Source organism: Opisthorchis viverrini (assembly GCF_000715545.1).
Source record: "Opisthorchis viverrini unplaced genomic scaffold opera_v5_143, whole genome shotgun sequence".
NCBI classification, from domain to species: Eukaryota; Metazoa; Platyhelminthes; class Trematoda; order Opisthorchiida; family Opisthorchiidae; genus Opisthorchis; species Opisthorchis viverrini.
The window spans coordinates 1,109,643-1,134,060 of NW_008751799.1; the positions used below are offsets into that span (position 1 = coordinate 1,109,643).

Genomic DNA, 24,418 nt, shown 5'->3' on the forward strand with positions numbered 1-24,418 from the left:
CGCCATTATGTCCACAACGAACTATCGAGCCAACGCAGATCAGGAACAGGATTGTCTGTTTCGGCACACACACGAAAATTTGTCGTTTTCGTTTCGATTTTGGGCCATGCTTTCAGTTAGAGTGGGGTGCCGGAAGCCACACACCAGCACAACTGTCCTGCTTAGCTTCTTACGAGAACTATGGATCCAGGCCTCACAATACTTCTATCGAAGTGACATGGTATGTGTTGTCGCAAAGTATTTAAGAAGAACCATAAGCATCGGGTTAAATTTTGACGTTGCCACTTGGAATTCTGATTCGAAAATATCGACGTTGCGCGAATGTACGGGTGCTTAAACTGGTACACGACCCTAGCAGTAAATCGGCACAGGTTCATACCAAGGACTGAGTCCGAAACGCACGAGAATTGCGTACCTTTAGATCATTTAATCAAGCATCTAAGATTTCCGTCCAACTATTAGACTAACGTCTGCGTTTTCCTCACATTGATAATCTCTGCTCCAGGTGTTCCCTTATTGAGTTACACTTAATCCGATTAGCTTGAACACTAGGCTAAACTTCGCTTGTTAGGCTGCAGTAACTTGAGATGTTCTGTGACCGTCCAGCATATTCTTGCCAAGTTGCGCAATGATCAGATTATCGCTTAGAAATTGGTGGCACCAGTGCCTACGCGTTGCGTGCTCATTCTCTATCTACAGGATACCTTGCTGACTAGCAAACGAAATAGTTTGGGTCACGTGAACAATCAGTTCAAGTCTTTGTGTCCAACCTTAATAAACAAAAAAGCGGAATTTTTTATAACCTAGCCATATCCCGTATTGATTGATCTCATCGGGAGCAACATTCTAATGTCGAACATGAGGTTTCGTGTGTGGTGTATCTCACAGTATATAGGCTTCGACGTCACCGATTACCCATGTGATCACTTGTTATTTAGTTAGACGGTCACTAATAATACGAATAACAACTTTGGTGCCGAAGTCTTTCCTCAATAAAGTAATGGTCCCATCGGTCTATTCAGAAAGTTTCGTTGGAAACCCTGGAGCCAGAAATCCTGATGAGAACTAATTTACTAGACCCATGGTTTAATCTGCAGCCGCTTGGTACAGTCCAGTGCAAATGAGGGTGCCGTTACAAATTTACTCCCCATGGTTGGTGCATGCTACATTTTCCTCCCTTCAATCTACACCATTTTACGCCTGTGGGAAATTCTGAAAATCAGGTCACATCCCCAATGTGTTCGTTTATGCTTCAACCAACATGCTCCCCATTAATTCACATCGTATGTTCCAACACGGTTGACAACAGAATATGGATGCTGGTGCACTTATGTCCGATCAGCCATAACAACAAAGGTCGTCATAAATCTGTCATCTGCTGACCTCGCAGCGCTTGGTGAGTTATTGAACCGGCATTTTATGCATTCTCTGAACATCGGCATAGGCTTACTGACCCTGATTCACAAAACGTTGATCTGGTAGCATTCCTCATTAGATTATAGCTGGAACGACTCCGCTCACTTTACGCCTCCGACCCGCGCAACTCTCGTATGAAAGGTGTACTGATTCTTGTTGGTGACAGAGATTTACTCGAGTCTTCAGGGCGCAAAATATCAAATCATTTCAGTTTCCAGGGGAGTTGAAAGCTGTTTGTGTTCAATCAATCCCTCAAAACGGCGAAATTCTTGGCTCTCTTTGAAATTTGACTTTTAGCTGCCCTTGACATGTAACACACTAGTTGCTGAGATCAAATGTTCAGTTAAAACAATGAGAGCTGTCGTCTGCATATCTCAGGTCGACAAGGTTCTCGCTGGGAGAAATTTGAACTCCAGTATTCACCTCATTACTTCATCAGTGACGAAACTGAAAGAGAGTGGACACCCTCGTTGGAGTTTTGGAGAGCTTCCCAAGCTCCCACGCGCTCAAGAGCTGTCGCTGCATATCCCAGGTCGACAAGGTTCTCGCTGGGAGAAATTTGAACTCCAGTATTCACCTCATTACTTCATCAGTGACGAAACTGAAAGAGAGTGGACACCCTCGTTGGAGTTTTGGAGAGCTTCCCAAGCTCCCACGCGCTCACACGTATGTGAATAAGAACTGTATTTGCGATCCACGATCTTCTGCGGCATACCCTAACGCGCAGCGTGTTGAAAAGCACGTACCTGTCGACAGAAAGAACTCTTGAGGTCAAGGAACGGCAAGACTTTAGGGCGTCCATGCATATGCCGTTGATCTTGCAGTTGAAAGAGTATAGAAATGTGATCCAGAAGCCATCTCCCGGCCGGAATTTTACTTGCTGTTCTCGTTTTTTTCACACGGCTTTGTAAACCGATGTATGATAGGCAACAAAGATAAGATTTTGGTTGCAACGGAACTCAAGTTAATTCCTCTGTGATTGCCACACTCTCTGCGAACACCCTTTTTGAAAGTGGGTTATTATTAATCGATTACGTTAAATTGCTTTTCTCACAGGGAGCGGTACAGTAATTGCACCACAGAGTTCAGCTAGCATGTTTTTCTGTAGACAGAATGTGAAACATCATTGTTACGTTCGTTTTCCTGAAGGATTGACTGTTTGTACCGAAGCAGTTTTTTGATGGATGATTGTTAATGGTGAGACCAATACTTTATGCATGTGGCGCGCACCGTAGGATATGGTCCATCTTTTTACATTCTCAATTGGCAGTAACCAGGCGAATTTCATTAGTAGCACTTTAAAAGAGTTTTCACAGCAGGAGAAGTGTGATGACTTAATTTACCCGTATAAATGAAATCGAACCAAGCCTAATTTACAGTCGAGTTTCTTTCAAAACCCCGCCAAAGCAGATTAGTAGCGAGTTTTCGGTCAAAAATGTTCGTGCGAACTAAGCTACGGCAAACGCTTTTAACTGGTTTACCAAGATATTTTTGTAACAATCAAATTGATTCCCACTTCTTATGCTCGTAATATCCAGGGTATATTTTCCTTTCAAATATATCGACCGTGAAAATTTTCTCAAAAGGGCAATCGTAAATCGGATAAACGCTTTTGTTCACCGATGATTTCTACGATTCGACCGGTTTTGTGTTTCTGGTCGGCAAAAATGTTTGCGTAACTGAGCATTTGAGGCTAGTGTCGCTTCGAATACTAGTTAATTAGTTTCATTCTTTCTGTTTGAGCCTTTAGAACGCCTTTACACAACTTCCAAACTCACACTTGAAACCAGCTAATCGATTCAGTCCAAAGTTAGGTTCCAAGAAGTGCCGTATGTGGTGCTGGACAATACTCCCATTACATTTTCTACCCATGACACACCTGCACAGTACATTATCTTCTAGTACTTGAAATCACTTTATCCTACCTCTTCTTTCCAGGCGGTGGAATACGAGGCCTCGTTGGCACGTCTTCGAGCACAACTAGCTTGCGTAACCGAGGAGCGCGATATACTTGCTCAGCGTCTGAATCTCTCAGCTGACTCCTCCAGTGCGGTCCAGGTGGAACCCACCGCGACCGAAGAGTGTCAGAACTTGGCCACGTCTGAATATCCTCCCCCCAGTTTGCCTACGGACTCCTCCAGCAGAAAGTTGTCTACTAGCTCAGGGCGTCCAGTCATGGGTTTGAGTAGGCATCTGCAAACAAAGCAACTACAAATCTGTGATCCAATCCCGTTTGTATCTGACACGGGATCAAAAAATACACCTGGAGTTGATCTTCGGCACGTTGATCCCCGTTCAGTAAGCTCTAATAAAGTACAACTATGCCAAGCATGAATTTTTCTGCATGCCTTCCAAATTATTTCCAAAAATAGCCACCTGGTAGCTAGTTGTTGGTATAACTTAACAGTTGTATTATAACTTAACAAACATTACTTATGAGCTTATCAATCAGCTCTTTTACTCAGTCTGCTTACTACTTCTATGCTGTGGAGTTTTGTGGGACCCGTAAACATTATAGTATTTTCACCATTAAGCATCGTTAATAATGCATGGAGAGAGTGGGAAACAATTTTTCCAAACTCCGCGAGTAATGTGCGCACATAAATAATATGGTAACAGAATACCAGAATGCCTCGGTTACATTTCTTCACCGGGCTCTTCTTAATTCTTCCTGGTATTCTTGTAACTTTTTAAACAGACAGTTGCACACCCGCCGGTTGGACATGGATACATCAGATGCCGTTTCCAAGAATCATGGTACACGTTCATCACACATTCCTACCCGTACCCCACTAGTAGCTAATTCAGTGACGATGCTTGGGATCACGAAAGCATCTTCCTATTTACTACTGGTCCAGGAAAGACTTGGCCTCGTTTAAAAACAATCAGGAACTGCTGAACTACTTTCTTTCTTTCAGTGAATTTCTACCACACATTTCTGGATTTTAGGAGCCATACAACAACCTTCGTAGATGGACGGCTATGCACAGTGCATCGGGCCGAAAGAGGGGGACTACTTTGTTTGCTGAATTTCTTATGCACTCATCTAGAAGTTGATAAATCGCCGGAAATACCTCGGTGATTTTGGGATCTAAAAGAACGTTTGTCTTAATGATAGATTCTCTAGAGAGGCTTTGTTTTACTCGCACGATCAACTTTCCAGAATCAAATCATCGTCGAGCACACCTTCACGATTCAACCTACTGCCTTTTCGTACATGGCTTGTAGAAACAGCACCGTCCCTTACTCTTCTGGCTTGTCAGTAACCTATGAGCTTGTTATAACTAAGTCTGGAGAACTCTTCCGCGTTACTTATCTGTTCTCCGTGTCTATTATTCCGCAGTAAGTTAGGTTGCATCCATTATTTTCACTTAAACTCTGAAATGCGTTGCCGAAGCTTACCGCTCCCCGGTTTGACTTGAAATGCTGGAGGATAGAGAGCTCCGAAACAATACAATGGAACTGAAGCACATCCATCTTCTAGTAGACTGACGAATGACACAAATGCCGGGAACGGACCTGCGTATATACGTCATTAGGTTGACATTCGTGAGTTGCCCTTATTGCTTCTAAATCATATTTGCCTTATAACCAAGTAAGATCTGGTCTGCTTCAATAAACCAGTCTTTGTGAAACCTTATTATGTGATTCAGTGTTGAATTTTCAGGATGGATTGGGTTCACTTACACGAAGAAATCCCCATTAAAAGATTACGCGTATTGGAATAGCCGTAAATATCCAGTTCTGACTCTGTGCAGAAATCACAACAACTGGAGCTAACTTCTTCTATGAGCCCGATATTGAGATGAACGTAAAATTCTAAGGACCGGTCAACCAAGTGATCTCTTCTATGATGCCATATTTTCAGATTAGAGTGAGCGTATCAGAATGATTGTCCAAAGGGACTAGCAGACCACTCTCTCTTGTAACCGAAAGATAGTCAGCCAATACATAATTCGGAACGTCGTTAATAGGAGACAGTGTTTACATCGTCCTTTCTTTAAGAGTTTCAGTCTTGTCCAAACACCATATGTTATAACCGATTGCCGCAAAGGAACAACTGGCAACTCCATTGAGGTACATTGGTTGTGCTTAATTAAAGTGCTGATCCAGAAATTCATTCAATCATGTCCAATGAGATCAGCATGCGTTCATTTATCCCAGTACGTGTTTTATTTTTCAGTTTGCCGTGACCACCAAGTGTGCACGGCGCGTTGGATTTCGCAAACACGCGAATTTATGTCGCCAGCAAGCGACGTTAGTCTGCCGCGTTGGTTTCGAGACTTGTGTTGTTGAGTTTGCCAAGGTTTGTTGTGACATGACAAAATGAAGCGGGAGAATGTGAAACAGAATGAGCTAAATCTATTTTGATAGGACTAGACCTTGGTAACTGATAGGACAACCATAAGTGTTTTATAAGTATGCCGTTATTTGAACATGTTTCTCATTTCTGAAATGTTTCTAAACGGGTCATGTTGGTCCCCTTTTGTTAGACGTTTGTTTTAACGTATCCAGTGTTGTGCTTAAATTCGATCCCAAAAACGGAAGCAGTGTACAGCTTCGGTAAGGCGATAGTCCACTGGTTTATGGTAAAGCAACTTTCGATGGTTAATTGAAAACATCGAATTTGCGTACATACCACGTTTTGTGGGTCTGTCGGACAACTACCACTGCGAGCGACTGTTTTAGCAAAATAAACAGCCGTTACAGGGAGGCTCAGCCTAACTCTCATTTATGATACTCTTCAGCTGAGCGGGTCTCATTCTGCAGCTCATTCGATATTCAATATATCGAAATATATCTTATTGACGTAACAGCCTAATTCTAAGTTTTGTAGATAGTTTTCGACAGCCCACTACCCGATTCACTGGGATTCCCTTGATTTTCCAGTTAACGCGAAACTGATTTATCAATGAATACGCTTCGTGGGACGAGTGCAGCCTGGCGTTAAAAAAGAAATTGAGATTGATGAAAAGCCAATGACTACGCCTACCGGATTTGCTCTAAGAAAGGCAAAATCGGTTGTCGGGGAGTTTTCAGCAACTAATTCGTCGTGTCAAGAACTCCAATGTTTCATTGTAAATGCCCAACAGGCACTTCTGAATGGATGGCAGGTCGCCGTACACATCTTTAGCAGAATCTCAGAACAAGTAGTGACTAGTGTGAGCTGCTTTAATGGACTGTCCCGAAAGTCTTTTTAGCTAAGATTACAATATGTATGGTCTCACGGTATATATTTAAGACAAAAAACCATGGAGATTGCTATCTCACCACTCTGTTCAGCTTGGGATATCATTCCACGGTGATGAGTAGAAGCACTGTACACTTGTTTTTTCTATGCTTGAAAATAGACCCCATAAGGGCATTCAAATTTACCACTAGTTTTATAACACATCCGGGTGAACGCCAGTACGGTCAACCTGAATGGTAGCAGTAACCCCACTCGCTGATCCCCGGAGGGTGCGTAATGATCAATGGGCTTTCCTTACTGGATAAATATGGTATGCCTGTGGTATCAGTCGAACTGTATCACTCTAGAGACGTATTCAGTTTCAGTAGGATTCACAGCCCCCTCCCCCACTTCGGGGTCACACTATGTAAGGTAAACAAATGACCGATAGTCGAGTCAGTACGAGTTACCAAGGTTACACGCAGCTGCCTCTGTTCATTTCGGTGATGAGTTACTGCCTTGTCAACTGGCGCAAACAAGTGTACAGCAATTCCTTGCTATTCCGTAGTTGTTTTACAAACAAAACAAAATTTTGTCTTATTCAATGGACATCACTGTTCTGGTGTGAGTACAAGGATATTGTCTCTCTCTTCTGCCTCGATTATCCATGATGAATAGCCCATGGAAATGAAAAAGCAACTGAACCATCTCTATTCCTAATCGGCCTCGATCTTTCAGCATGCGTAGTTGACCTGAATTCACTGACTGATCATCGACACTGTACTAGGCAATTTGCAGTCATAACCGGCATAGCTTCACATTCCTTTCGTGGGCACAGCCGTTTCCGTGAATAGATCTACTCAATAAAGCGTGTGTTTTTACGGTACGTTTTTACGTTTTCTTGTTACTCACAGGTTTCAAACAAACAAGTGCATATGACCACATCTAGGATGTAGCTCTCTGAAGGGTGCCTTACTGTCAAATCACATGCGGTACTATGTTTGTTTTGCTTAATAATGTGTAAACTGGGATAGCATCAATAAAAAGAAAGCCGACTTCCTTAAAACCGAATGCCATCATTTCGGTGACTTTTGAACCAATACCCAAAGATTGTACATACGAACAATTCTCCATATGATAGATAGCTATACTATGTAAAATCGACCGTCAACCCGACCAGTCATCTGGCCCAGTCCCTTTTTGACATGTCATCTGAATCACGGATAAGTTGAACATGGTTCCACTGACGCCTGCGTAGGGTGTCGTCCGACTACTTGCACCTGGTCTCAACTCCCCTCAGTGTGCGTGTACGAAGACCTAGGTCAGTACATCTGGTTTCAAGATTTTTGATAATCCATCCAATCTTTCCTGCCTTGCTGACTCGCGGGTTTGTCTGTTCTGATGCAACTAAGCGCTTGAACTGGCGCTTCGGTTAAATTTGTTGCACACACCTGCTTGCCATCCGTGGTGGAGAGCGCGTAATGACCGACCGCGCTCGGTTAGCTGACCTAATTTGGGCTAATTGGCGCATGAAGCGCATTTGTTGTATAATGGTTAATTTAAACAAGTGTGTTGTTTACTACTTGACCTCACCATACTTTCGTCTTTCAAGTTCATTTTGAATTCAATACCGCTCCGCGATTTAGAGGTATTCTGAATGAATAGGACGCCAGAAAGTTGTTCAAAGCACATCCCAGGTCATTATTCTACTCTCACCACATGGATTTTGGTAGGCAAGGTAGCTAGGACAGTTGTTATTGATAAGCCTGATGCGTACCCACAGTTACTCGTTTGCAAGATGTTTCAACTGTCATATGTAGTTAAGTGTACGAATTATATTCACATCGTGCTGGCGCAGTTTCTTCGTAACCTAATCAATTTACGTTTCAGAATATAGTCGAGTTTGTATATGGACTGAGTTTTCGCCACCCAATCCAGGCATATGCCTCACTCTGAGATCTTTACATTTCGTTTTTGTCCTTCTGAGTGGTGTCGGAAGCGTGATCGAAAGTTTTCACACAAACCACCACCAGTCCGACGTTGTAATTTGCCAATCAGTTGTGCGCACTACAAAGAATCCGACTCAGTATTGTCGCGTGTTGAGGAAATCTCGGATACGCAAATACGAATGTCTGGGGCAGATTCTCAGAGGAGTCTGTCATATAAGCAATCTATTAGGGTTGTGCAATAAACCCTTCAATGCACTTTTGCGCATCCTCAATCGATGTTGGTGAAAATTTCCATCAACTGAGGACGTCCCTTCTTTAAGAAATGTAGCACATATGCACTAGAATACAGATTCTGAGTGACATTCATCTACGCTCGCGTGATTGCTTTTCTATCCGAAAGTGGTCATTTGGTCAATAATACAGTGATCTCGATTAATGTACAGTATGCGATCTTTTGTGGGATCGTTCAAGAAACATGTGACTCAAATGCACTAAACACCACTCTGCCAGGGACTAAATAGAAGTTCAAAAGCTTCTATTTTACTCAGTGAGAAACAGGTAGTGGGTTTTCATAAAGGAAACTACTCACAAGGTTGCTGAAAACTCTTCGACAGCCCACGACCGGTTTCGTCCTTCCAGTTTGGGCTCATCAGGTAGGCGCAGTCCTCGAGTTTCCGTCAACCTCATATTCTACTTGAACCCAAATTGGACTGCTTTGTAGAATGTCATAAATGGGAGATTCAGTTGAGTCTCTCGTGAAAACCAAATTGACTTGCAAATGAGTGTATTTCTCGAAGGTAATGGGTTGTTGAGGCATCGTCTTATAGCCAAATGGACAGCTTGTAATCGTACATCGTTTGAAACCAGACCATTGGGAAACTCACTTGCATTTTTTTCAACTGGTGTGGGATTTTGTATTTGCTTGCCAGAAATTATGGGCTGAGATGGTTTTCGCAAGTTACGCACCTCTAACACATTTGGAAATTCAGAATGACCTTATTTTGGTGTTGTGGTGTTGACCTTTCAGGGGGAATCAGTTTCAAAACTAGTCTCACGAGTATAATTGTCGTGATTGCGGACAGTGTTCCTTATTAGGAGACCACCAAAGCCGGATATTTGTAATTAACTGGAGACTAGATATGTTTGCCAAAATGACCATTTGAGTTTATACAACCACAACTTTAAGATAGGTGCTTTCCATTATTGTGAAAGATACTGAGCGTGTGCATCTGCGGAAGTTTCTGGAGTACTTTGACTGTGGTTTTGTGGTCTTTCTTGGCAATTGGTATCATGAAATGTACGAGATTTCTTAGAACTCAGCGACGAGACCTTATAGAGGCTTCGTATGCTAAGTCATGCATTTCGAACCTTGCTCGAGAATATCATGTAGCTACCTACATCACAATGCTTTTAGCAGTTGTGCTTACTCTTCCCACATATTGTGCGTAAACTGAGGGGATGGCGTTATGCAGTGTGCGCTAAGGTGTGCTGGGTAAGAAAGTTAGAAAACTGCTGGCCCACTTAAACGGCCCAGTATTTCTTATGTTAAGTAGCTGCTCTTCGAAGTTTGCTTCCTTCTTCGATTTCCCGATGATACGTACGTTATCGAGTATCCATGCCCTGTTAGATTACAAAAATGGACTTTTATCGGTCTACTTGATCATGAATGAGTGGGAGTGTCCTCTACCTTTCTCAGGACCGCAATTGCTCCTTGGGATGTCCTTTTTTCGGGAGCAGTTTCCTATTTAAGTTTCATATAGCTGTAAACTCTGTGGGTAGACCTCAACCACTTGTATTTGCGGGGCATAGTCATGTGTCTACCTGGTATTTCAATGCATAGGACCCAAGAAGACGAATTTTGTTATCCTGGCGTTCGTTCGCGGGCCTTCTCGGGAATATCTAAAGTGATCTCCTTTGCAAGTTGCTGGGGGTTACTTCAGGTCCCATCTTAAAGCAATCGGGTTAGTAATCTCTCCGGGAGATCACCATACTTATGTAAATACTGGATGGCTTCAGGCATTTAGACGGCTATCAGCAGACATAAGCCCTTTGCATTGATTGGCCTTGCACTCATTTGATCTCTTGTCTTTATGGAAAGATAACAACGTGATATTCGACTTTTTCAGCTCTTATGAGGCAAGACTACTTAAAACTACCTCGCGAGTACATAGAGTCCGGTTTGCATACTCGCACTCTTCCTTCGAGTCACACATACTGCGAAGCACTGCGTCATCTACATATTAGCACTGGCTTGAAACATCAGAGATCAAAAAACCAGGAAAGAACGACAGAGAAAAAATAGCACCTTGGGGAATACCCGTATGTGTCAGGAAAGTTGCGAGAATTTCGCCACCAAGGCGCGCAAAGTGAATCCGGTTTGAGCAGCAGTCTTTAAGAAGCCAGAGCAGACCTACCCAACAACACTGAGAGAACCTGCTACAGAATCCTTCTGTAGACAGGGTCAACACGTTTGTGCAGTCCAGGAAGACCATCCGAACTTCCTTTTAATCATAGCTAAGTGAAGAGTGTATTGAGCCCATTGAGCAAACGGCAGCATCCAACGTCGAACGCAGCCTTCGATAGGCGAACCGAAAGAGGGTCATCGAATAAAAGCGTCGTTATTCTTTTCCTTGACAGCACATTTTTAGACGGTTTTAAATGTGCGATTATGCGAGTGTTAGTGGACACTTTGATGAACTTTCCTTGTGTACTGCAGAGGTTCTTGCCACTTCCCAACAACCAGCACTTGTCCCAGTAACGAGACACTGAGGGAACAAGGTGCTTACTATCTTTGTGATGTACTAGTCATAAGGTTGCTGAAGACCGTCCACAGCCCACGACCAGTTTCGTCCTTTTTGGGGCTTATCAGTTAGGCGCCGTCCCCGGGTTTCCATCAACCTTATGTTCTACTTGAAACCAAATTGCACTGAGAACAACACAAACGGGAGATTCAGCTGGGTTCCAGGTGAGTCTCTCGAAAAACCAAATTAGTTTGCAAATGAGTGTATATTGGCTAAAGTGCTCACTAGGTCGGTCAGAATTTGAGCGCAAACTTTCAGCACCATATGCAGTAAGAGTTCAGAACCACTCTCTTTTCCAGCCTTGAGTTCGGTAGTTTGTCTCTATATGGCACCACACGTGATACTGGCACTACGTTTTGGTCTCTCTGAGGGAGGCGCAGATGGAGGATTGATTAGCTATGCCCATGCTAGTGTCACAGGAAATATTTACGACTGCTACTACATAGTTGATTCAAAGCACCACACATCTTATGGTATTCCTTGCGTACCTGTCTTCCGACAGGATAAGCTTTTCCCTTCTGCAGGACAGCACCAAATCGGTTGAAATGATCGGTCGTGCTTACGACACATCGAAGGACTGTGGTTATGGTAAATCGAAAAATCGATGAATGAAAGCGGATGTTGCATTGTAAACAGTACTTACACTTAGGTGCCTGTAAGGCCTTTGTTATGAAGAATGCATGTGTGCCTTTGAGTGCACCCATATAGGAACAGCAAAGATGCACTGACCGGACGAAGGCGGTGGGCCTGTGTACAGCAAATAGCCATACGTATATTACTCACAAAGATAAGTTTTGCCTCGAGTCCAGTTAGGAAATGTATAACATTAAATGCTCAAGGGATGCTGTCGCCCGCGAGGATAAAAAGTGGCCGGTCCAGGTCAGTGATGCATAAGATTTTCTTCATCCCATGCGATGATCTCACCTGGTACCGATATCACCAATCTTGTTAAATAATTTCGCAATCCTATTGTGAAAACAATATTTTAATAACACCAGTGTGCCTTGACCTTTTGTTCATTGTCCGTCTGTAAACGTTTCTAACTTGATCAGTTATTTGTCGAAAAACAACACCATTGACATTTCGTCTCTATTATGACTGACGAGCATTGCGCGTATCATGATCGAAACCCGAGATTCCCAGTTGCCAGGTGAACAATACAATGTTCTGTCACGAATGGCTGATTGCTTCACCTCCACATGAGTACAAACTATAAGCAGTCTTCTTAGGAAAACTAATTCCCCCGCGTTGAACGGGATCTCTATCCGCGGAGTGGTCCCTCTAGAAAATAGTATCGGATTGCCTAATGTGAATTATTTAATAGAGGACGGATGTAAGTAACGCTGAAATTTAGCGGTATGGTATTTAAACATTATTCTAGAGATCTGACGTTCAAATCGCTAGAATGTTCGTTAGATCTCTATTGCTAGTGATCTCCGACGAGAGTGAAACGACCGGGCAGTGCCCACGGCTTTTCAACACAAATTAACTCTATTCTCTGGGGGAAATCTCCACCAGAATTACTGCTGGCGAAGGAATCTGGCTGGAAGTCGAACTGGACACATACTGGATATGAAATTGCTGAGAAAACGTGCGATAGAAGTTCGGAGGTCACACTGGGAAGAAAGAAGCTGCGCCAAAATTCGCTAGAGAGAATGAGCAGTGTGTGTTTCCGTGTTTTCATTTACCACACAGCCTCGACTCTTACTGGTTACGACAACTGCTTGTGGTTGTCACGGAAATTTCTAGCTCGTGTCGAAATGGATAGTTCAACAGCTTTATTGCTTTCCTCATTTATTGTGTGCTCCGCTACACTGTTTCGTATATTTTCATAGTTCTACTAGACCACCAATATATTTTTGACATTTTTTCTGAGGTACCACACACCTACAGATGATCCATTCATTCTGCCAATGACAGTCACCTACACCTACCTTACAGTTAGTTGCTGTCCCTCCATGCTATAACAATGATCATCGTAATGTCACATCAGCCTGTGCTGTGTCCGGTCGGGTTGTCAAATCACCGGCACATATCGCCCATGTGTCCGAAATTCCGTACAATATCTATCTACCATATATCGATATGACAGGGAGCCTGATTCTGTGTTGTGTGTTGAAGGGGGTGTAAAATTTCGAAACTAGCTTGACGTTTGTAATCCTGATAATCCCGTATTCCGTCCAGGAGCGGGATTGGAAAGTGCTTATGGAATGACTAATCGGACTGTTTCCCCTCCACTAAGTTTACCGAAATTACTAGGTTCTGTTTGGCTTGCCAACGATGTTTTGGTCCATTAAAAATGGAGAACTCCCTATCAAATCGTTTCATACGGTTTACTACCATTTGCGAATCAAATCGATCTCGATTGACAGCAAAAAACTATATCGAAGTATGGAATTATTTTCTCCAGTAAATTGCTTACGGCTTGATCTAGTCCAGTGAATACTAGAATGATCTATTTTCGATTTCATAAGCGCTTTGTAAGATTTGGGTTCTAGGACACTCGATTTCCGTCCGATTTAAAGGTCGGCAGTACCTTGTTGAGCATTCCGACTCACAATACGCAAGGGTAGAGCCTGGGATTTACAATTTTCTTCGAGATGATGGCTTTCGTTGGCTTTTAGTTGAATTCCAACCATCCATGCTGTTCAATCTGGTTTCCTTGGTGGCCCAACCCTAAGACTTCTAACAATCAAGCCTTGTGACCCCGGCCTCAGCCCATTGATATAATGCACCCAGGTTGTAGGCGACTTCCATAGTCCGTCAACTATCCATATTTTCAACTGCAAGTGGGTTTAAACTGTATTGAAAACCCGAGAAACTGTTTGCTAACTAGCCACAGACAGGATCGGTTATTCTAGACAATAGGCCATGCACTGATGTATCGATGTGCAATAAGCTCCACATGAGTGTGGGTCTGTTGTAGCTAAACAAGCATTCATTTCGCAAACGATTTCTACGATAATCTTGTCTCTTTACCAGTCCGCCAAAAATCTCTCATTTGTTCTACTCAGATATTTCCTTAGACATAGAGTATTCATGATTGCTGACTTCTGAAAATTCTGCTGGTACCCGGAAGTTAAACAAGAGAAAATATTTCACGCTTGAGCCATCCTGTCGCTGAGATACGACCATATCACTCATGGGATCTAAAAGCATGGTGTCTTTTGGTCTCCTCTATCGACTTTGAAAAAACGACATATCCATATAGGAACGCTGGAGTTGTGTTCTACTTGTTCAAGAGAAAGCCTCTCTACATTACGAGACGTGACGTTATGGGTGAACCGGGTGTTTTCCTAATGGACTATTGTGTACGGACTCCGGAAGCGATACTCTGCTCTATCATTAATCACTAACTCAGCAGAAGATGAAATTGCTGATTTTGTATACAAATCACGTTTTTCAAAGGAGCTGATGAAAATATCATGCTAATGAAAGAGAAATTTATTGTGTGGTGGGTAAGCCAACGTGGTTGGTTGCAAAACACAATTTTGAGTCCCACACTTCCTGCTCATTGTTGTTTACGCTCCTGTCAACTATCAACGTTCAGTGGCATAGTCCGACGCATCGACTACTTGGCGATTGAGACGGCAGTGAAAAACTATTAATACAAAAGAAGAACGTGTATGCATACACGTGCTGCGAGGCTAAACCTCCCAAAGAGCTCATACACTGTGTCAAGCGGACAAGTTTATTCGCACCCTCTCTGCGGGCACCGAAATACTGTCAAAATGACTTCACGGAATTTTTGAAAGAGCTCTCTTCGCAAGCCATTTGCATGCTCTTTACAAGCACCACTAATCAAAAAAGAACTTAAGGAATGGTTGCTCGTTGGCTCATCTCAGTATGTATATAACAGTCCGTCTGGCCCTGTGAAGCGAGCTTCACAGAGGGACATTAAGGCATCTGTCTAACTGCGTGTTTAAACAACTCCCTAGTAGTCTCCAGAGGGGGCAACAGTGGCCCGTGACTAGTTCGATTCTGGTTCACATACCGGAAGTAAACACAGTCTGAGCGCCAAAGGCTTTTAACCCTATTGGTCAAGTACAACGAATTCTACCGAAGGACACAAATGCAGGCCAATGCGAAAATTTGTTGTCCGTGTTGTAGCCATCAACACTCCACCACTTCATCTAATTCAATAAATTCAGGTCCCAAGTTTTCCACTTCTTTGTTCCTTTGCTTCGCAGCGAATCCAGTTTATGCTTATTACGGCGGTATTTGGAACTGCATATATCCTCTTGTATCCCACTTGATTGAAGTTCAGAATAATTTGAAGGTTCTAACCGTGAAGATAGTGAATCCACAAGTTAATTTGAAGGCAGAAATTATGGACGTGTAAAGCTGACAGTCTTGTCACTTAGGTTGGTTCTTTGAAGTTCATATATCTGGCTGCTATGTGCTCAGTCATCCACTGTTATGAAAAAGTCACTTATACTGGCAAGTATGGTCACCGCGGGAGTGCACGAAGATAAACTGCCTCATGGCAAGCTTTATATTAAATTTCCTTAGCATGACAACTCTGTGTCTTTGTATCTGACCAAAAGAATATGGATGGACTGGTGTATGTTACTACGGTAACACAAAACTAGTCGTTCGATATTTCACGTTTTCTCCCCCACCTCCTCCAATCAATGCTGAACAGCGCATTCGTTATAGAGCAACTGGTACTGTTTCAAACCGTATTGTGCTTCTTACAATCGAAAATCCAATGAAGCTGTGCCTACACTACACTGTTCCTCTGTCAACTTCCGATTATGGCATCTGTGGGAGGTGTTCCCAGCTTTCCAAAAGGATCAGCTCAGACAAATTTACCTTCCGTAGCCGTTCACAATGGTTTTCACCTAAAATTAAAAAAATAGAGGCAACTGTTGCAGAAATGTACACCCTATTTCTCGGATAATTGCTGGGTTTCGTCGCCTACAAAGCCCGTCCTTATGAAGCGACTGTTTTATAACCGGTACTACCAATGGTCTCTTCATCGAGGCCTCATTGTAGTCAGGCTTGTTGTTGCAGCGATATGTAGTTAAAACAAAAGAGCCAGTCAGTTCGATACACAGCATCTCTCTCATGGATAATACCAAGCAAGCCACAGACAATCGTGCAGTGCAGTTGCAGACGGTGGATGGCATGGCTAATGTGCTGTTACGGGTCAAACGAAGGGTAGCCAAAGGTCTGCTAGGTAAATTTCGAGCAAGAACTGCAGGGTGCAAGAAGATGGCTTATGTTGATCGACTACGGCACCCTGTCTATAGGTACCACCCACTGATATATTGTGATGGGCCAGCGGAAAAGTGCAAGCATTCACATGAAGCAATGCATCTATATGCTGTCCGAGATTGACATATTTTTTCTTTCCATCAGAACTGACAAGTGATCGTACCATATTCTGGCACATAGACAAGCAGATCGCATTGTGTCTGGTGGATTCGGGAAAGTATTCCGATTCAGTTTTGCAACGATCTACGGCGAACATAAAACTGGAGCTTGCCGTGATGAATTTCCAATAATTTGTACAATTTGACTTGCCGATCAGTCGGCTTCCTCCCAAAAATTCGGCGTTCATCATTTTATCTATTGTTAATATCGCTTAATGGTCACTACCGGAAAACCTGTGCATATTCTTCTATTCTCTCAGTAGCTTCCAGGCTAACCAAACCACATCAATGCTGGCTGGATTTGAAATCGCGTGGGTAGAACAGCTACTTTTACAACTGATGATGCGATTGATCATGTTCCGACTAAATCACACTAAATTTCCAAACCTCATAGCATCTGCTAAAATTTCGAACTCAGGGCTTACTGCCTAAACCGTGAGACTCGAGTGCTAGTTAGGTGACCCCGTCTTACTTTTCCCGACTAGCTAAACTGTCCACAAGTCACCAGCCACACCAATGTAGCCGTCGTGTGCATATTATCGAGGTCATTGACCAACAACTGTTAGCCAACCGGCCTTGGGAACCACCTCATGTACGCCCAGTTGATGAACCTCAGTAAGATAAGTAAATCGTGTGATTCGTGTCGTGATAAAACTATCATTTCTCTATGAGACTTCTTCTGCTATTAAACACCCGTGGCTGTATTTGAGATGGTATAGAATGCCAAACTGCAGTTACACCCCTGGATGTAGGTTTTAAACTCCACATTCGAAAATCTTTACACTCTGTTGGCGAATAGGTCGACAAAATTAGCACTGGACTTTATTTACCGTGCTTATCTCCTCTTTCGTCATAGTTTTTCTATCACGTAGCTTCCGTTATCCATTGCGTCGTCTGATGTGAGCAAAATAGCTGGACTCGAATAACCGAGTGGATGGCATGGTAGCACAAGGTATGCAACTGATCGCACATTTCGGTGTTGTAGCTATTCGCATGATAAGCCTTTTCCGAGTTATTTTGAAAAAAGTTTAGTTTATGTTAACATATCTATCAAATATGATGAATGCAAGCTTGGACGGTCAATGGCGCACTGAACTTTGCCCCATTTGAGAACAGAAAAGACAAAATAACGAATGAAACGCTGCTCATAGTTTGTAAACGTCATGCCGGAAGTAGGGCGATCAAAACTGGCACTTCATTTCGTGAACCCTCACCATTTTCTAGCTTTTAAATTATACTGCCGATTGGTGCCTGTTCTTATATCGCCATCATTTTTCTCTCGCATAGTTGAACTAAGTTGCTGATGAGCAGCGGCATCATTCAAAACACACTACCTCCCTTAGGACTGTTAGTGTTCCCCGGGTTGACAAAGTCAAATGACTTTTTGTAGTATGGTAATCTACTACAGTACGATAGTATCATATTTTAAAAAGAAACAAATCCAGAGTTTACGGAAGTTCCATCTGAAGGTACCGGTGTAAAGCACAGCGAAGTGCGACTTGGGTGCAGCAAAAGTATAGAAACGCCTATTTTCTATCATTCTGACGTAAAAATTCTACAAATCCTGTTCTTATATTGTAGCGAATTCTAGACGCTATTTTACCGGCACTGTATGCCCGTATCAGAGTTTGGAGAGTGTTATGGATCTTAGGTCTATGGGCCTCGTACTCTCGGTGTGGTCTCCCAATCGAGTTGAGCTCCGGTTGGTAAGTTGGTTAGTTGAACGACATTGTCGAGCACACCCCATGGGTTAGCTGCATAATGTGAGAGGTGTGAACTACCACGTCGTCTTGTCCCAATATTTCATCGGTTAATAAAATTGTAAAGTGTCGCATCTCACCCCCTCCATTTAAGACTGCCATCAGCGTGATCTCTTAGCCGGCAGACTAACACTTCTCTGTAGAAAATTCAACCACTCAGTTTTTATCTAGTCACTTTGCCAACCCTGGAATCCTCAAGAACCAGTTCCAGACAGGCTTTTCCCTTTAATTTTCCTTTTTTGTGCTGTCTGCTGAGCGACGCTTTTATCGTTAAGTGTCTCTATGATGATAGCGCGCTGGTATCCCGTCAGATGGACAGGACTTTGAGATATGTGTGTACCTATAACTATTTGACAACCTACTTATCGTCTTATTAACTGTCCGCCATCGCCCAATAGCTCGCTTTGCCAGCTGTAATTGGGGACAGTGAAGTCAACAGTGCTCAAAGTTACCGATACCGCCATATACGTTCAAAGTATGCATGAAGAAGTAATGATTCTGGGCTACAAAAAATGAAATATATTTGGCCCAGTTATGCAGATTCAATGTCGCTTATCGTGGACCGATTCTGTGTCCACGAATGGTCAACAATAGCCATCTGCTACGCGAATATTCAGTAAATACAACAAAGTAGTCTGTATAGGTTATAAATTTCGTGACTACATAATCAAAAAGTTACTCAATAAAACCGTAAGTTGAGATGATGCTGTCATACCGATTTTCCAATTTTTGGTGCAGTCGTCTCGGTTCTTTTGGGTCATATTCCTGCAAATTCTGGGGCCTTTCACATATCAGCAGAATGCCGCCCCATATCATGCTTTAGGAGCAGAGTATCAAGCATTATGGCCGGTCCTATAGTCTTTGACGAATGCGGAACATCTATCACATTCCATCTAAAATACTGTTGGTTTTCAGTCCGGAGGTACACCCATGGTGTCGGAGATTGGGTCTCAAAGCACCTGGAACTTTGGTAACAAGGGAACCTGTCACGTATACGACAGCAGGACTAGTTTCTGTTGGAATACTTTTATTTGGAACACAGGACGGATTAGTATGCAATTTTACTGGTATCCGTGTTTTCCACTCTTGACCCCATCCAAATCTAATGCGAGATATTGGCCGAATTTCATAGTGACCCCGAAATTCAATAAGAAATCAAAGCAGACTACAGTCATTTGATTGGAGCTTATTTCCAGTGAACGTTTAGCAATCATTATGGCTGGTACTTCACAGCTAAATGTGTCGATAAATCACGGCGGTGAAGTAAACATCCACTGCCTTCTGAACGGGTGCCTATTTGCTGCACACTGATGATTTTGGTAGGCCACACAATCCATTGATTAGCAGTCAGTCTGCTGGGCTGAACTGAGGGAACTAGACGCACTAGTAGCAATCTTCCTCCCAACGATCCACCCTACAAGTCAGCATCGCCACTGTGAGACAACTCGATCCGATAGGTGGACAGGGATTCCGCTGACTCACCCACCTATCCGCTTAACTGACTGTAATCTATTGGTCCACGCAGCATTGCACACATTGGAACAGTTCTCCGAAATGTCAGCTTCTATGCGTTAGTTGCATCAAGTGTTAAGGTCTCGTAAAAGGACAACCGCGCCGTATGGCGTGATGTTTATTGTCAAACGAGAAATAATTATGGTTTGAGGTCGGGGCTAACTAGGAATCAACTTCTGCCTTGTGTCTATTGTGATTTAGCTTGTTTATGGTGTGCGTTCTACGAACTCTCCATGAATGGAAAAAATAGTTTAACGCTGATCCCAACTTGCAATTTTCCACTTCGTACAGCCGATTCGGAGCAGATAAGATGCTACATCTTACTGGAAAAGGACACTGAAACACAACGTCATTTGTGTGTTGCAAACTTGAAAGTCTTTGCAGGCGAACACGCGAACAGTGATGGGATATGAATAAGCCTATCCTTTCATTTGATATTACCAAATTTGAAACCTAGGCATATCTACTTGCCAAACTTCAGTCTAATATGACAGTAAATATGAATCTGGTAGTTCAGATGGGTTGACCTTTCCATCTAATAGACAACAAGCACTGGATCACTAATGAGCATGTCACGTTTCATTTTGTCTCAGACCGTTTTGGTGTGCTGTTGCCAGTAGGTCATGGGTGTAAAGTTGTGCGCTACTTTTTTCCTGCTTGTCCAAGTAGCATATAACCTACCGGGTGCTCGTTCGTATCGGGAGATTTACTGTCCTTAGTGATCAAAGTACACCGCAACACACATGGTAGGCCGTATATTTTAGTGTTACCGTAAAATCTCTCCGTTTCAAAAACAGCAATGGTGCCATTTCGGTTCAGGAGCTGCTTAACCCTCCCTTTATTATGATGCCTTCGTACACCGGAGGCAATAGTTCTCAATGAGTCGGCCCCGATCAACAAATATAGCCAGTCGAGCCAGTTTGTGAAATTCTAAACACTCTGCTGTCACTTTTGAAAGTCTTCTTTTATCTGTAGGCTAGGCTGTCAGTTGTTAAGAACAACTTGTTGCATTATGGCATTCAGCACCTGGTCCAAAAAAGTTTAGCAGTACTGGCTTGTGTAAAAGTTTAGCAGTACTGGCTTGGTGGAACACGTTTGAGATATTTTACTTGGTGGGTAACTTTTCTTAACACAAGGTGATCGATCCAAACCTCCTCAAACTCACGAATTTCTCTAGGATAAACTTATAAATCAGCTGACGTTATTTTATTATATGGGTTCGTGATTCCCATAATGTTTGCAACTTATTCAGACGTCTGGCTTTATAGTTGCTAGTCCTGATTGGACCCTTGTTTTAGCTCCGGATTTGAAATTTGTAAATCCATACTTCTGAAAATCCAAATTAGTTTAATCTCAATAGGGGACAAAAAAACGCGCCAGTGCAGTACTGATCCCATTGCCAATACTAATGCTTCCCTCATTCAACCCTGTGTTAACGGTAATAAAGTACTGCACTCTGAATCGGAGCAGCTTTTCCAGTTTATTCTCGTTCGAACCTGTAGGGTCAGGTTGCACGTGCTTTCCATGGGTGAAGGCGGACTATTTCCAAGATGCGCTATCAGTGTCGGTTAATGAACTACCCACCCGGGTCTGATCTCTCCTGTGAGGTTGATATATACGTCGTCAAATATGGGGCGTTTTTCGTGCCAGGATTTAAGCCTGGTCTGATGTGCACATCTACTTTCAGTCTTTACACAAAACACAGACTAACCCTACCTTACCTAGACTAGCGGAATAGCTTCACGGATTCTTCTCTAACGGATCTGGAAGGAATCAGCCTTTTGTAATACGATTTAGTTGGAGGGAGGGGAAATAAATGATGGCACAAACATAGGTTGCATACTTTTCCATTTTGTAAAATCCAACTTCCATCAGTCATTCAAACTCTACAGCGTCAAGTAACGGATTCGGAAAATCGCAGCTTTCAAGCTCCACCCAGTCACTTCCAACGTAATTTTTTTTGAAGTTACTGACTGAACAGTCTGGACAGCTGAAAAGAGATTCTGATCCGCATCACTGTCTTTATCAGTCGCCTCTGGCCCTCTTCGACCTCTTCGATAAGGTCGTCCTGATATACGTGATACTTGTAAGAAGTAAGCCAATGAGTCTGACCAACTGATGGTCATTACTCTTATTCTATACACCTTATTTTTTCATTTCGTTATGTGCAGCCAGTACTGTGGTTCGATACAGTTTAGGCACGCCGTACCCAAGCGCGTACACGTTCGTGCCTTCAATGACGCGGTCCGTTATTCCACCGTTTCAAGCAGCGTTTCCTGACAGGAAATGAATTATTGCTGACGATTCTATTCAAGAGTTATGTTCCTGCTACTATGCGCGCTACACCCCAACTTTTTGTGCGGGAATATGATGAGATTTTCAGCTTAATACTGGTGTTCTTGTATGCAAATAGGTACTATACAAATGGCTGAAGAGGTCAACTGAAACCGCTGGTTTAACCAGAATTTTAAATATGTCTCACACCATTGTTTCCATCCTTCTGGTACCACCTGACACAATCAAATATTCATCACCCACATGCTTCATTAACAACGTGATTACTCCTCCCGAGTCGTTTCGCTTCATGACGCCCTTCTCGTTCAAGAGTGATTAAACAGCTGTGTTTCCACTAGAGAGTGTACCATTTTTTCTGAGTCATTGTCCCTTAACAGCACCCACGCTCATCATTTTGGGTGTTTCCATTTTCCAGTATTTTGTGTGTAAAACACCTTTGAAGAGTACACAGCCAAAGTCAAGTATTCAGTGATTGTTTTATGAACCCTCAGTGGGGATGAGTGTCATTGCTATGGGAAAGTGATGCATTCGGGGAAACAACAGTAAGACGACGTCTGTGACTTGCATTTGATTGATGGTTACAATTTGCTTGTAGGTAGAAGTTGAGCCCTCAACACAAACCACTGTGTGGGTGGTAGAGTACTTCCAAATTGCCTCTGAGTTGCATGAGTGATGTACGCCAGATAGGTGCAGGCTAGATGTGAACTCTCGAAATCCTGTATTTTTAGCGTTGTAATTTTCCGGATCAAAAATCACTTCATCTTCACCAAATCTTAGTTATCCAGTCCGCAACTTATGTGGTTGATATCTGACTGGAATGATAACAAGAAAGTAACTGACGGTAGTTTTCTATAAGCAACACACTACTCCTAAGGTGGCTAAAAACTCTTCTGTAGCCTATAATCCATTTCGCCCCTCTCGGAGCTGATTAGGCAGGCGCGCCTCGAGTTTCCGTCAGTATTATGTTATACTTGAACCCACCATACAGGAAATTCGACGAATGCACTGATTTGCATACCAGTTTGGTTTCCACAGAAGGCGGCAACCATGTGAGTAGTTTCCTTTATAAAAATGTACTGTGATATCTCGAACAGCGTACCAAGGGAAACATGAGGTGTCCTTTATGCAGCACATTTAGTTGAAGAACACCATAGACTAGAGATTCAGCTGTCTCAAATGAGCCTCCAATTAGTATCTCAATGAGTGTATTTGGCGGCCTGGCGCAGCGGACCATCATAAACGAGAGGTCCAGCCGGATTAATTTGAGTCTTCTATCAGTGCCAAATTCGTCTGCGAATGACGATATTTGTTTAACTGACGGTAGTTCTGATTTTTACAAACTCTGCGCGTAAGTAATGCATCGCCGCTAATTGTTCTTATTCAAGTTCTTGTGGTTGAGGAGCATCACAACCGAGATTGGTGGGTTCTTCAGAACAGAGAAGCTATCCTAGTTAGCTACTATGACTTGGTAACTCCAGGTTATGCTATAGTGAAATTTCTCTTTCTCAGAACATTTCCTTCCTCAAATTCAACCTTGTTTCTGCAAGTACCTACCGGTAATGTGATTTTCTCTCGGATAATCCATAATTTCATTCATGTTTCATACTGTAATTCGTGAACTTTAAGTCGTTACACTCGGACAAGAAGATTTTCCGCGACTTAGGGTTAAAATTACATGTATTAGGCATTAGGCAGACGTCCTTTTATTGGTCCTTCTGATACTCGTATTTGTCTCACAAGGCTACTGGCTTATAAAATCCATTACTCCATACGGTTTCACCGAATACCTCGGGATTGCCACACTAAAACTACTTGGCTTCAACAACTTCTGTCAATCGACCCCGCCAATTTGATTTTACTATCCTGAGAAAGTGTTCACAATTCAGGTAACGATATCTAGAAAAACCAAGTTTGGATGTCATAAACTACTACAAGCACAGGAAAAGCATAAATGGGGTAGTGATATTCACCACCCATTGACACGCCTGTCTGGCTTTGACGGGAGACTCAACTGAATACCAGCTGAATCTTTAGTCCAGGACATTCTTCGATTGGAGGAGTGCGGCTACCTGATGAGCCCCAAGAAGAGTGAAAGCGGTCATGGGCTGTTGCAAGGTTTTCAGAAACCTTATGAGTT

At 42.9% G+C, this 24,418-nt stretch overlaps 1 protein-coding gene across 1 annotated transcript in view; it reads left to right on the forward strand.

Moving 5' to 3' along the window:
• Window positions 1–3,354: 3,354 nt before the first annotated feature.
• Window positions 3,355–24,418, forward strand: part of T265_14104 (hypothetical protein) — a gene marked incomplete at both ends in the record, with an annotated part of 56,133 nt that continues 35,069 nt past the window's right edge. Inside the window, one exon of the mRNA XM_009172052.1 lies at window positions 3,355–3,714. Coding sequence (XP_009170316.1) covers window positions 3,355–3,714 — 360 coding nt within the window. The remainder of the gene's footprint in view (window positions 3,715–24,418) is intronic.